The sequence below is a fragment of the Schistosoma haematobium genome (assembly GCF_000699445.3).
Source record: "Schistosoma haematobium chromosome Unknown HiC_scaffold_304, whole genome shotgun sequence".
Classification (NCBI taxonomy): domain Eukaryota; kingdom Metazoa; phylum Platyhelminthes; class Trematoda; order Strigeidida; family Schistosomatidae; genus Schistosoma; species Schistosoma haematobium.
Window position 1 is genome coordinate 46548 of NW_026137077.1, and position 15713 is coordinate 62260.

At 37.1% G+C, this 15713-nt stretch overlaps 1 protein-coding gene across 1 annotated transcript in view; it reads left to right on the forward strand.

Moving 5' to 3' along the window:
• The window catches only part of MS3_00005949 (uncharacterized protein), a 66515-nt gene that overhangs the window by 38269 nt on the left and 12533 nt on the right, over nt 1-15713 (forward strand). Inside the window, exons 11-15 of the mRNA XM_051214041.1 lie at nt 707-784; nt 2289-2378; nt 8984-9172; nt 12334-12412; nt 14869-14954. Coding sequence (XP_051064018.1) covers nt 707-784; nt 2289-2378; nt 8984-9172; nt 12334-12412; nt 14869-14954 — 522 coding nt within the window. The remainder of the gene's footprint in view (nt 1-706; nt 785-2288; nt 2379-8983; nt 9173-12333; nt 12413-14868; nt 14955-15713) is intronic.

Genomic DNA, 15713 nt, shown 5'->3' on the forward strand with positions numbered 1-15713 from the left:
AAAACGCTGGGAAACCAGTTAATAATAATTCCGCAGATCTATTTAAATCACTTTAACTTCTAATGCCTTCCGATACCTTTGAAAAGTATAGTAATAGGATATATGAAACTTAAATTCTTCCTTTAAGATGTTGATTTTAGTACATACGTTCGTTCCTCAAATAATTATTATACAACAAGAAAAATATCTATACAGGTCTCTGTGAGACCTGTATTAACAACGAATACCTTTTCAAATATCAATAATCTGTGAGTTTCTCAATTTTAAAACATGTGATATTATCAGTGTAAGGTTGTTGAGATTGAGTTTTAATGGAAATCATGAACCGACCACATTTGAAAACCTGGAAGTATTGGACGGTATTTTTGTTTCAGTATGGAACCCTTCAGCAGTGCGCACCCACGGTCGGTATTCGAACCAAGAACCTTCGGCCTCGCGCGTAAACGCTTAACCTATAGACCACTGAGACGGCAACCAACGTTGTCAGCGCCTAACTGCCCCAAATTTGACACGTCTCTGGCTCAGTGGCCTAGAGGTCAAACGTTCGCGTACGAGACCGAAGGCCCTAGGTTCGAATCTTGTTCATGTGTCTTTGTTTTTCCACTAAAGAAAAAATGTCTGCAGAGCTTTTGTTCTATTATCTCATTATCATTGATCTCAATTGTTGTTATTCTTTTTTTTCAACTTTCATTGTTTATTTTCACAGCTCTATGATCATATTAACACACATTCACCAGGCAGTGATTTTCATGTTCCTGCTGATGCAACAGAAATTTGGGCTAAAGTGTGTTTTACTGTTATTTTTTATACATGCAACAATGATTATTGATAACTTATGTAAAATGTATGATTTGTCTGGTTTTCAAATTCTATCAAAGTAATTTTGATGCTGTTGAGTTTCTTTAATTGAATAATTCACTTTTATGAGCACCTAACGCAATATTATTTGTTTGAAACCATAAGACTTTCGTCATAAATCAAACATTTACTAGATAATAATTTTCATTTCACTGTAAGTGTTTTCATCATTCAGTTCTACCAATGAGAGTAAAACGTAGACCACCAATTAAGTTGTCAAATATCGGATACAGAAATACCAACGTTTCATCGTCATCCAAAAGGCGAGATTGCCGATGTTACTTAGACCACGATACCTATCAATGTTAAACACGACAGCCAACATATTAACTAGACAACATATGACAACATAGAAGCATTCTCAAAATATTTGCTCGGTATTCTGGATTAAATTCACACACATGAATATTTCTTGTGATTGAACTCAAGATTGTTAGGGTATGGATATGTAGCCCCAGTCTCAAACGTTGAATTTTAAATCAAATGGTTTAACTTGTCATATATATATGTATATATATTCATGCTGGGCTTCATTCTTTTTGCGTACTGTTGTTGGTCATAGTCATTATAGGCCTTGACGCAAAGGTGTTTCGATTCATGTTGCCATACCTTACATTAGCAATCAGATACAATTAACAAGATGAAAATCAAATAAGTAGAAATAATATTAGCTTCATCAGAGACATAATTTGCTCATCATGATTATTTGACAGGATGCATATACTATTTGACACAACTTAAAAAAATTAGTACAGGATTGTGGAGATTGTTAAGTTTTTGATTGAGATCATGAACGGATTGATGTTAGATCACCGTTGAAAACCTGGAAGCACTGGATGGTCGTTTCGTTTTATGGTGGAACTCCTCAGCAGTGCGCATCCCCGGTTCCGCTCGTGTGATTCATGAATCTCAACTCGAGAGTCAAACCCATAGCTTTTGTTCACTTGTTACTCTTGAAGTTGATTATTTTATCATGTCATCTAGTAAAACGTTTAGTAAATCAATATTGTGGCCTTATCCTTATGTTCATTTTGATAAAATACTAATATCAAGAGGTATTTCCAGGAGTTCTAGTGAGAAGCAGTGACCAGTTGATTTCAACTGGGTCTTTATGAAATAGTAACTCACTGAAGACAATGGTTGATGTGTCGCTGAATTTCGTGGACTGGCTGAAGTTAAACATTAACACCGTTGAATACCGGATCAGTGGTCTAGAGGTTAAACGTTCGTGCGCGAGACTGATAGGACCTGGGTTCGAATTTCAAAGGGCGGAATCGTGAATGCACACTACTGAGGAGTCCCCTTCTTATACTAATATCAATTCATAATGCAAACTCAATTTAATTATAAAGAATATCGTTTTATTTTTATCAGATTTCTATTTTCCTCGTGTATTTTTTCTAAATTAAAATTTTATTTTAACAAACCAGGTAATAACAGAATTATCCGTATTGAATAAAACAGAAATGATGTCGACTGTTGAAGAATTAAAATTTTATATGAAACAACCTCACTTTCGTGTAAGTGATTCATTCATTTTTCTTTGTATAGAATTAATAAAACCCTTTACATTAAGAAATGGAAACTATACAAATAATCGTTTGAGTCAATTTAAATATTGTAGTCAAGTTGAAATACCTTAGATAAACTAACTTATTTATGCCTGTTACTCCTGGTGAAGGAGCATAGGCCGCCCACCCGCACTCTCTATCCAACCCTGTCCCGGTCAGTTCTTTCCAGTTGCTATTCATCCTTTTCATATTGGCTTCTATTTCCCGACGTAATGTATTCTTTCGCCTTCCTCTTTTCCACTTCCCTTCACGATTCCAAGTGAGGGCTTGTTTCGTGATGCAGTTTGGTGGTTTCCTCAATGTATGTCCCATCCATTTCCATCGTTTTTTCCTAATTTCCTCTACAACTGGAAGGTGGTTTGTTCTCTCCCACAGTAGTCTGTTGTTGTTGATGGTATCCGACCAATGGATGTTGATTATCTTGCGTAGACATCTATTTATAAATACTCGTATATTCGTGATGATAGTTCTCCAAATTTGAGCTTCGTATATTAGAACTGTCTTGACGTTGGTATTGTTGATTGTGACTTTGATGTTAGTTGAAAGTTTGCAATGGCCCAGGTGCATCTACTCTTTGTGTTCTCCGAAATTTTGATCTCCTTATTCCTCCTTGTCTCTTTTTTTTTCTCTTCCCAAATTTATTTCACTGTATTATACTCTTTAAGTAACAGCTCCAAACACTGATCTTCCCGATTACTGCTTATACTCTTATTACCTCTACCACTACGGGATTTGAATCGACCACTGCATCTCTGTGTTAATGTGGTATGGCAACTCGAAGTGATGTACGTACTTACGAAGTTCTACGTTGTTACTGAATGACTCAATTGTAGGAATGCGACCCTTGCTTTGCAAATCCATGACTTTACATCTGTACCATATCTTCCTTGTTCATCGATGATGCTTCCCAGGTATGTGAATGATTCCACATCTCCCAGAGTTTCGTCATCAAGTGTGATTGGATTGCTGTTCTCCGTGTTGTATTTGAGGAACTTGGTTTTCCTCTTGTGTATATTTAGGCCTAATGATGCAGAGACTGCTGCTACAATGGCTGTCTTTATCTGCATTTTTTTATGTGTATGCGATAGCAGGGCTAGGTCATCTGCGAAGTCCAAATCGTCTACTTGGTTCTGAGCTGTCCATTGTATTTCGTGTTTTCCCTCAGATGTCAAGGTCTTCCTAATCCAATCGACCATCAGAAGAAAAAGGAAGGGAGAGAGTAAACAGCCTTGTCTGACTCCGGTCCTTACTTGGAATACATCTGTCAGCTGACCTCCGTACACGACTTTGCACTGTATTCCGTCGTATGAGTTCCGGATAATGTTGACAATCTTCTCAAGAACTCCATAGTGTTGAAGAAGTTTCCATGATTTTCTCCTGTCCACACTGCCAAATGCCTTTTCATAATCAATGTAGTTGATGTATAGTGACGAGTTCACTCAACTGATTGTTCGACGATGATCGTAGTGTCGCAATTTGGTCTGTGCATGTTCGATCCTTACGGAATCCAGCTTGTTGATCTCGAAATTGGGCGCCTACTGCGTCTTTCATCCGATTCAGCAACACTCTGTTGAAGACTCTTCCTGGTATTGACAGTAGTGTAATGCCTCTGTAGTTTTCACATTTGCTCAGATCTCCTTTCTTTGGAATCTTGATGAGGTGTCCTTCTTTCCGGTTCATCGGCACTTGTTCCTCCTCCCAAATCTTTTTGAATAGAAGGTAAAGCATGCTTGTAGTTACTTCGATGTCTGACTTCAGTGTTTCGGCTGGTATATTACCAGGTTCTGCTGCTTCCCGCTCTTGATTTGTCTGATGGCCATTCTGATTTCTTCCGTCGTTGGTGGAGTGACATCGATAGGAATGTCTGTGTAGATAAACTAAACCTATTCAACATTCTAGGTCGAAATTTTTCAAAACCTGCTTTTATTCATATAGGGACTTGTGGAGATCGTGATATTTGCACATTATAAATTAATAGACGATCTAAATTAGACAACTATTGAGAGCCTGGAAGCACTGGAAGGTTGATTCATTCTAGTGTGGGCTCCTTAGCAGTGCGCACACATGATCGCGCACGTGGGATTCGGTCTCAAGTCCTTTGGTCTTACGTATGTGTTATTAGGTTTTTATTTATGGTCTAGCTCTGGTCAATTCATGATTTTAACAATGAAAATAAACGTTTTTATTTTATACTTTCATTAGTTAACTAATTATGCTCAATAAGCGTATATAATTACTGGCTTTCATAAAATGTTCAAAACTTCACCTAAATCTAATTATTGAGATGAAGTACCACCACAATAGTCCCTGTATTTTCCTCTTCATACATTATCACTAGAAAAAAATTTATAGAACTCACAAATCAAATATATTCAGCCATCTCATGTGAGCAACGTTAATTGTAAACATTTACAGATGACTATAAATGATAGCTAATCCGTGTTTACAAATTGAATTAAGCAATTATCAATATTAAATTATAGACTCCAAAAGCCCTCGCAATACAAACGGGTATCAAAGAATAAAATATCTGACCAGTAAAAACAATGCAACTTAATGTTTTCTCGTACTGAATTTATATATAACATAATAATGAACATGACTAGAGACGGTACTCAAATTATCAATAATTGTAAGATATCGGTTTTGTTGTGATAGAACATAATTCACCATTCAATGAACTGAATGCTTAATTAGTATACTTACATATTGCCATCTATATCAGAAACAAAAATTATTCAAAGAACACCGTCTTCATGAATTATGTATGAACATTTGAGCCATCTCTGTGTGATAGAGTGTTGAATAATCAATCTTTTTCATTTATGAAAACTCTAGACTCTTTATACAATCCTTATTCAACTGTAAAAAAAAATCCGTCAAAACGTTGCAATATATAACTGCACAATGAATTAATTGATGTTAGACCACCATTGAAAAACTGGAAGCACTGGAAGGCTGTTTCGTCCTACTATGTGACTTAGCAGTGCGCATCCACGATCCCGCTGTCGGGATTCGAACCCAGGACCTTCGGTCTCATTTTAACTTTCTTCCATACACTGTTAGAAGTTTCTAATATCTAAATACAAATGATTAATTGCTGCATTTTATAGTGTAAATCACGGATTAATCTTATTTACACAAATATAAAAATTTAAAAACACTGAACAGCAATTCCGTACTGGTATTGGTTTCCTCAACAGTGCTCATCCACGACGTTATACCAAGGAATCGGATGCAGGATCTTCGATCTTGCTCCCGGACGCTTATGTTCTAAACCACAGAGTCGGCAACTGACTTGTTAACATCTAACTTCAACAAGTTTGCAATGTTGCACATAGTGGTTAAACGTTCGTGTACGAGACTGAATGCATTAGATTCGACTCTCGAATGCTGGGTTGCGGACGTGGTCTTCTAAGGAGTCCAGTACTAGGATAAGACGTACATCGAATACTTAGAAATCTCTAATAATGATTTACTTAAGATCTACAAACCTCTTTACTTACATACTTATTTACGCCTGTTACTCCTAATGGAGCATAGACCGCTGACCAACATTCTTCAACCCACTCTATCCTGGGCCTTCCTTTCCAGTTCTGTCCGATTTGTGTTCATTTTTCACAGGTCTGTTTCCATTTCTCGTCGTAATGTGTTCTTTGGTCTTCCTCTCTTCCTTTGGCCTTGAGGATTCCTTGTGAGGGCTTGTCTTGTGACGCAATCGGGTGCTTTCCTTAATGTGTGACCTATCCACTTCCAGCGCTTCTTCCTGATTTCTTCCTCCGCTGGGATCTGGTTTGTTCACTCCCATAGTACGTTGTTGCTAATAGTGTCCGGCCAACGGATCCGAAGTATTTTGCGTAGACAACTGTTAATAAACACCTGTTTTTACTTGATGATGGATTTCGTAGTTCTCCAGGTTTCTGCCCCATACAGTAGAACTGTCTTGACATTTGTATTGAAAATCCTGACCTTGGTGTTGGTTGACAGTTGCTTTGAGTTCCAGATGTTCTTCAGTTGTAAATATGCTGCTCTTGCTTTCTGACCCGCGCCTTCACATCTGCATCAGATCCACCCTGTTCGTCAATGATGTTGCCCAAATACGTAAAGGTTTTTACATCTCCCAAATCTTCTCCGTCAATTGTGATCGGATTGGTGCATTCTGTGTATGCCTGGTATTGAGAGAAGAGTGATGCCCCTGTAGTTATCACACTTGCTGAGATCGCCTTTCTTCGGTATTTTGATCAGAAGTCCTTCTTTCCAGTCTGTTGGTACTTGTTCCTCATCCCAAATCTTATTGAAGAGAATGTGGAGTATCCTTGCAGTTGCCGCTACGTCTACTTTTAGTGCCTCTGCTTGGATGCTTTCCGGTCCTGCTGCTTTGCCACTCTTGATTTGTCTGATGGCCATGCTGATTTCTTCAATTGTTGGTGGGCCAACATTGATTGGGAGGTCCGTGGGTGCTGCTTCGATGTTGGGTGGGTTCAGTGGCGCTGGTCGATTCAACAGTTCTTTGAAGTGTTCTATCCACCTGTTTTGTTGCTCTTCAATGTTGTTGATTACCTCGCCTTCCTTGCTTTTCAGTGGTCGTTCTGGTTTACGGTGGTTTCCAGAGAGTTTCTTTGTCGTGTCATACAATTGTCTCATGTTTCCTTCTCTTGCAGCCTTTTCCGCCGTCGTTGCTAAATCTTCCACATATTTACGTTTGTCGGTTCTGATGCTCTTCTTCACTTGTTTGTTTATTTCCGTGTATTCAGCTTGTGCCTTAGCTTTTTCTGCTCTTGTTCGGCTGGTATAGATCGCTGCCTTCTTGTTTCTTCTTTCTTGAATCTTATCCAGTGTATCAACAGTGATCCATTCATTGTGATGGTGCTTCTTGTGGCCCAGAACCTCAAAGCATGTTGAAGTGATTGCTTCTTTGATCCCCTTTCAGTTGCTCTCCATAGTAGTTCCTTCTCCACTGAGCAGATTATGAAGGGCTTGGAACCTTTTGCTGAGGACTATCTTGAATTTTTTGAGTTTGTCAGTATCCCGAAGAAAGGCCGTATTGAACTTTTGTGATATTGTCCGCCCCGTTGTCCAGTGCTTCTTGAGTTCCAATTTCACCTTGGCGACCAGCAAGTGATGATCTGATGCTATATCAGCTCCTCTCTTGGTTCGCACATCCTCCATCGTCCTCCCGAACTTTTTGTTGATGCAGATATGGTCGATTTGGTTTTGCATAGTGTGATCCGGTGAAGTCCGTGCGGATTTGTGTATGCGTTTATGTGGGAATATCGTGCCGCCTATGATCAGCTTATTGAAGGCACATAGATTTGCAAATCTCTCACTATTTTCGTTTCTTTCTCCCAGTCCGTGTCGTCCCATGATGTCTTCATATCCAGTGTTGTCCGTTCCAACCTTGGCGTTGAAATCTCCCATCAGAATAGTCAAGTCCTTTGTTGGGCACTTTTCGACGATTGACTGCAGTCTATTGTAGAATTGATCTTTAGCGTCTTCATTGTAGTCGTTGGTAGGCGCATAGCATTGGATGATGTTCACTGAAATGCCCTCTTTCTTCGTTTTAAAGGAGGCTTTGATGATCCTTGGTCCATGAGATTCTCATCCTACAAGTGCATTTTGCGCTTGTTTGGACAGCATCAACGCAACTCTTTGTGTGTGTGGGGAATTTACTTCTTCATGGCCGGAGTATAACAGAAGCTCTCCTGAAGTTAGTTGTTGTTGTCCAACTTGCGTCCAATGTGTTTCACTGATCCCAAACAACTCTGGGTTGTATCTCCTCATTTCTGCAGCAATTTGGAAGGCTCTTCCGGTGTCCCACATTGTACAAACATTACATGTACCTAAATAAATAGTTGCCGTGGTTGTCAGAAGGGGCATCGGCCTCGTAACTTCCGAAGGAACTCGACTTTCATCATGAGGCGTCATAACTCTTCTAAATGAAGATCTTCTGACTCCCAGGACAGAATTTAAAATGGTTTGAATAATTTTTTCTGGTTAGCGTTTTTAGCGAGTTAATTTTTTACGGGATGGGGTCGCTAACACTATGCGCAACCCTTCTCCTCTATCCGAGCTTGGGACCGGCAGTAGCCCCGGAGGGACTCCAGGTGGAGTTACAAACCTCCTTACCCAGTTGTTAATACTTAGGATTGAAAGGGAAAGTGCTAGTGGTAAACTTACTAAATGTTTGATTCTGTCTCTTAAAATTTTATATATCTAGCAAATTGGCACTATCCCCAAATACTAACCATAAACCTTTAATATATACATGGTTGTACCAGACTTTATAGAAGAAATAGCCTCACATTTTTGATCAAATGGTTCTAGTCGAATAATCATTAAATATCTCTTTGAATCTTGATCAGTCGATATACATCTGTAAAGAAACAAAACTCATACTGTGGTTCTTTCATATGAGGCTTTGATAAAGAAACGGCTTATTTTACAAAGATTTTAACCGTCTCAAAATCTTATTATGTAAATGCTCAATAATTGCAATATGCAGTTTCCTTATTATAATTATATCTATTATTATGATAAAAATTTTGTTATTTCAGGCATTATTACAAACGTATGATGTAATAGCTCAAGAAGTTTATGGCCCTGAAGCTATTCGTGTCACTCCACCACCATTGTCATCATTTTTAAATGGTGATGAAGATGATCATATGGAATCAGATACAGATCAACCACAAGTGACACGTGTACGTTTGGTACAATTTCAAAAGAATACAGATGAACCAATGGTAAGAAATTAAAAGAGATAATCTTCATTTATAAACGAATTCAATCTTTAAAACTAATAAAACTCGCTGGTGGAGAAGATTTGTAGCTCAGGTGGATGATTTTGATGGATTTTTGTTCTCTGAGCTGGATAGTTTGGTCATGGAGCTTTCGTTGTCCTTCTGAACGACATCATCAGTAAAAATTTCAACGTCAAGGTGTACAGGACAAGCTGTGAAACGCATGTGGCGAAATTTATACACTTCACTTCTATCTGAAGTTTGTGCTGAAATATTCATTCTAGTCATCACTACACATTAGGGTGCGCCACTGCCCGTGTGCCCAAACCGAAACTGATGATTTCCTTAGGGGGCCACAACCGGAGCCTTCGACCCAAAGTTCTGATCCACAAGGCAATGGAGAGACGTCAGGAGATGCAGTCTCATGGTACCCAGTGACCAACAATAGGATCCTCCAGGATACTGGAGCCCATGTGCACCATTGGTTTGAAATCAGGGTTTTTTAACTTTCCTTGGTGAATTCACCATATTCACCAACCCGGTTAAAGTGCCGGACATTCCATTTCGTAAATAACGTCCTCGCCGCGAGAAGGCAGTGAGTAGGATTTCGCTAGCAGTGGTTGTGTGCACGTGGCCTTGTGAGAGCGATTCAAGAGCGAGAGCTGACTTTCCCCACTCTCGGCCGTATCAGAGCATAAATCGAATGATCTATGCGGCGCATATCTATTTGGTGTCTCCTTGTACCAATGTTTATATGTTTATATAAATAAATCAATAAACACATTAGGGTTAAGTAATGGCTATTCATGAATAATACATTTTACCAATACATGCCGATTAAAAAGACTTCAAAAGATTTTAACACTGAACTTTTACCACTCAAAATATCTAGTTTTATGGATTTTAAGTTTGATATATCGAGGCTGAAAGTACACATTTTTCAACACTCTTTCGATAAACAATAAATCATTGGCCTTGTCTCATAATTTTGCATTCACAACTTTGTCAAACGTGTAATTACCTACTAACTTTATAAAACTTTTTGTTCAATTATTACCTTACGACAAGTTTTATTTCACGTTTACAAATGTTTAAAAAAAAGAGCATAAGTGTTAGATCTCGATAAACATAATGAATGGTAATTGTACAGCTTGATAATAAATTCGTTGAAATGAGATCCCTTCGCATCCAACTTTTAAAAATAATGGATGGTAATTTTGAAATCCTTTTATGAACCAATACTAAACGTATATTTTTATCGTATAATTGTTAAATAACTAAACAATTCATAATCATATTCCTCTTATTATAAACTTTATTTTGACCCAAAGACTACTGTTATACGACTTACTGTTATACCCAGTCTATTAATTATTATCTCCCATATTCACAGCTACATTTGGCCAAATTTTGTACAAATGTTATTTTCTATTTTATGGTTCGATGTGGCCTGTTTGATTGTTATATAAACTCAGTATGTTTGAAACATAAGGATTCATACTGCAGAGACTGAGTTTGGTGTTCTGGACTTAACTGACTGGGCTAGGCAGCAAGCAGGACCAATAAGGACTCTAGGCTGCTCGCACGTGTTTTACGCGTCCTTGGTCCGATCGATTATTCGCTACTTCTGATTGGCGGCTTTGAGCCATAACAATAAGTTACATTGTCATCTTCCGTAGAGCTTTACAATGCCTGATTACATTTCAAACAAATATCAACATTCAATAATATGATTTGACAGTAACATTGATATTTTGAAAGCATAAATTGTACTTTATTATTTGTAATTTAATATCATACCTGTGAAGAAGTTAGTTCTATCACTAAGAATCCAACGTAAGAATAATGACTTATACTTTTGGATCTAGCCAATATCAACACGCCAACATCCGTTTGTATGATCTTTTATATCATCAAATGGCTAAAATACACACACATACACACTTACCTCTACTTTGTGTACTTGTTACAGTGACTTTATTGAAATGATTATTATTTCATGATCTGATTGAAATGAAAAACCCTTAAATCCCATTGACCACAACTTTTCCATTGATTATTTAAGGTCAATTGTTTTATTTTCCTTCAACAATTTATTTTGCTGTAATTCAAGGTTATGTGAACAATATTTAATCGGTAATATTTGTCCCTACAAGCGCTTTTTTTTCTCTCTCTCTCTCTCTCGAGACAGTCAACGTTTTCGTACCGAAACTAGTTCATATTTTTTTCTACGTGTGTACCAATGAGGGTTTTGGGATTATTAATGATACTTGTGTAAATGTTATCATTGTATTAGATTTGTAGTGGAAGTGACCGTAATCATTTGTTCAAACTACCCTTCGAAAGTGAATCCATATCCGTCTTCAACGTTTATGCGAATGGTTGACTGAAATAGTGGTAGTCTAAGCAAAAGCCAGCAAATTAAAACGTAATATCAGTTCATGAAGTCATCGACTGTTAATCCTAGACGTGTTGGTAAGTACGAAACATCTGATTGGCGTCCTTTTGATAACTACATACTTACCTTATGACTTACTTACGGCTGTTACTCCTCGTGGAGGAGCATAAGCCGCCAAACAGCACTCTCCATTCAACCGTCTCCTAGGCAATACGTTCCAGTTCTTTCCTATTCTTATTCATCCTTTTCATATTGGCTTCTATTTCCCGACGTAATGTATTCTTTCGCCTTCCTCTTTTCCACTTCCCTTCACGATTCCAAGTGAGGGCTTGTTTCGTGATGCAGTTTGGTGGTTTCCTCAATGTATGTCCCATCCATTTCCATCGTTTTTCCTAATTTCCTCTACAACTGGAAGGTGGTTTGTTCTCTCCCACAGTAGTCTGTTGTTGTCGATGGTATCCGACCAATGGATGTTGATTATCTTGCGTAGACATCTATTTATAAATACTCGTATATTCGTGATGATAGTTCTCCGAATTTGAGCTTCGTATATTAGAACTGTCCTGACGTTGGTATTGTTGATTGTGACTTTGATATTGGTTGATAGTTGTTTTGAGTTCCATAGGCATTGCCTTCCGCGAAATTGTATAGCAGTATTCAACTGAATTACAAACTTTCTTCAATTAATTCGTAATAAATTGTAATTCTTGTTAGTTAATTAGAAGTTTCCTTTGTATCCATGTTTATGTTTTGATTAATATTATAGGGTATTACATTAAAGCTAAATGAAGAGAATAAGTGTATTGTTGCAAGGATTCTACATGGTGGAATGATACATCGACAAGGTAAGTAATGTAATTACTTATATGCTCCCTTCAACTGTTCATAAAGTTGTACATCTATTCAACTTCTGTTAGGAATCGTGTATTCTTTTCAAATTAGCTAATTATTATGAATTTTGAATGGTTTATTCTATGAAATTAATTTCTTATGGTCGAGAGTTATCTTGGTTTTTATAGTTAGCATCATCGATTATTCTCACTATAAGCTGGAATATTTTATAGTTTTATTCATGGTATAAATTGGACACAGTTTGACTTTATTAATTTCATACTAGAAAAAAGAATTGTTTTCCTTAACATAGAATAACAACTACGCCTGGAGTCCCTCTGAGGCTACTGTCGGCCTCAAGCCCGGATAAAGGAGGAGGATTGGGCATGGTGTTAGCGACCCCATCCCGTATAATCTGTAAATGTAGTTTAAATAAGCGAATAATTATAGCCTTATAACTTTATCTAATTATTCATTTACGGAACAACTAAACATGACCATCTTAGGTCGGTTTGTGATCTCAGTATGATCCAATTGTCTCAGCAAACTCCTTTGCTGGTAGTTATCATTCACTCACTTATGACTAACTTTGTAGGTAAATTTCTGGAATTCTGTGAAGAAGTCTTGACCAAAGCGATCTAACTCTATTGGGTGTGAGGCACCTACCCACAGAAAATAATCGGAGATGGTTGGGCGATATCACGAAGTGATTAAAGTGAGATGTGCAAACCACTAAATGCCGATCACCGTTCTATAGGTTAACCTCTCTGTGATAGACTTAGTTAGACCTCTGGTTTATCCATGCATGCTCGCTGCTAATGAGCCCATAATAGGGTGGGATAACTATCATGTGCTCTCTTGGTTTCAATTGTTGTCTATTCTTGGTAGGTTCGTGATCTTGTTAACGCTCAATCTCCACAAACTGCCCTTCCACCGACATTTGTTGTTGATAACAAATGAGAGTTCTTCAATATTCCCTCAATAATGTACTAGCAACCACCCTCCCTAGTTGATGGAAAAAGTTTTTCAATCGGTGAATTGTCAAAAAGTCAAGTATTACGCGTCTAAAATATATCAAGTGTGCCGGCTAGCCCGAGAAACAAAATAGTGTGGTGAAAACCCATAATCGTGACTCAGACTTCTAAAGTGAAGTGAGAGAGCAGTAACTACCGGACAATAATACGATTATGATCAAAGAATATTTACGAATATGTACCATAGATTTATAACTAAAGATAAAATCATGTTACTGTAGTTAACGAACGCTTGGGTAGAGTTAAGTAATGTATTGTGAAAAGTTAAAAAGTATTTACATAATGCATATCCATTTCCTTCAATCTTTCATTTACATCTTTTGGTGTGTTCTTCACTCTGAACCATCTTTTCGTCTAATCTCCACGTGTTATACGAACTCTATGTTTTCAATGCACTGAAACTCTTCACTCCATCTGACAATTGTTGCAACTTTAATGCCATACACTACTTACAAACAATCTCGGGAGTAGCGTACAACTGCATTACAATTGATTTACACAGTTTGAAACAACTATCTGATTCTAATTTATTGCCTTCTATGAAAAGAAAAAAACCAAAGTTATTTCTTTTGATCACACATTAAATTTCAGTTGACAAGTATAATTGAATACATATACAAAGTACTACGAAATCTATAGTAGACACTGATTTTCAGTATAACTTCTCTAGGAATAGAAAATAAGGTTGCTTACACTTGCTGTTATAATATTCGTTCCAGATGTTTAGGTTTTGTTACTATCTATAGTAAATTTAAAGTTTTCTTGGCATAGTTATGTAACATTAGATGAATAAGTTTTACCAATTCAGTGACAAATATTAACACTATTGGATGTCGGCTCAGTGGTCTAGTTGGTTAAGCGCCTGTCGCGAGACCGATAGGTCCTGGGTTCATATCTCTCGGAGTGCGAGATCGTGGGTGTGCACTGCTGAGGAGTCCCATACTAGGACAAAACGGCCGTCCATTGCTTCCAGATTTTCCCCTTCTGATGACAAATATTTGTTAATTTCATCCTGTTTCATCGATATTAACCATATCTTACTTGATAGATTTATCAATCATTCAAGTGTACTGTCTTATGGCATTAATATTGTTTGCTTTCAGTTGATACTTTGTAGATATTTTGATTAAACCCAGTGAGATTATGATCTCCAGTTTCGTTAGGAATCCTGATAGTCATGAAATTTACAAATCAAAAATGGTACATGTATACAAGTAGAGAGTATCAGAATGAATTATCCTGATAATTCTTCTGATTAGTCGTTGATTACTAACCAATGTTATATTTGTCAAGTCTTTAGTGTTAACTCAATTGTATCGGTCAAGTTTAAATGTAACTCTTAGTCCATGTGACTCGACTTTAATGCACAATCTTCACAATCTATTTTGTTTACATAATGGTATACTGAATTACAATTTATCTCTCAATAAATACAGGTACTTTACATGTTGGAGATGAGCTACGTGAAATTAATAATGAACCAGTAGCTGGTCGATCTGTTGAACATTTACAACGTTTATTGGTTAGTTTACAGAAACTACTTTGAGAAATATTTCATGGTCAAGAATAACACATAAAAATGTCTATGCCTGTATTGTATCAATTAACTTATGGATAATAATAGACGCCGTGTTTGATTTAATTCTAGCTTCACAATAACTAACTTTGAAGCATTTCGGACTGAATATACAATGATTTGATGTTATCTTCTTATTACTTACTTACGCCAGTTACTCCTCGTCAAGGAGCATAGGCCGCTCACCAGCATTCTCCATCCAACCCTGTCCTGGGCGATCGTTTCCAACTCCTTCCAGTTGTTATTCATCTTTTTCATATTCGCTTCTATTCCCCAACGTAATGTGTTCTTTGGCATTCCTCTTTTTCGCTTCCCTTCAGGATTCCAAGTTAGGGCTTGCCTCGTGATGTAGTTTGAGGATTTCCGTAAAAAACGCTAACCAGAAAGCTTGTACGTCTAATCAAATATACAACTTATTACTACGAACATCCAATGTCTTAAGTAATATATGGCGTTAAATAACTGAACATGTTCATATTATTCAGCATAATTATTTGCTTCTTCTATCTTTATGATAAGAAATAGGAATTATGTACAATGAAAAAAATTAGTCTACTTTATAGTTATTTATCCCATTATTGATGGAAACTTGTTATACAAATAGTAAATTATGATTGCTTCATATATACAGTACAAGAAGCTGAAATCAACTATAGAATGGATAACGATGATGATTATCATTATTCATTGCATTTATGGAAGTAT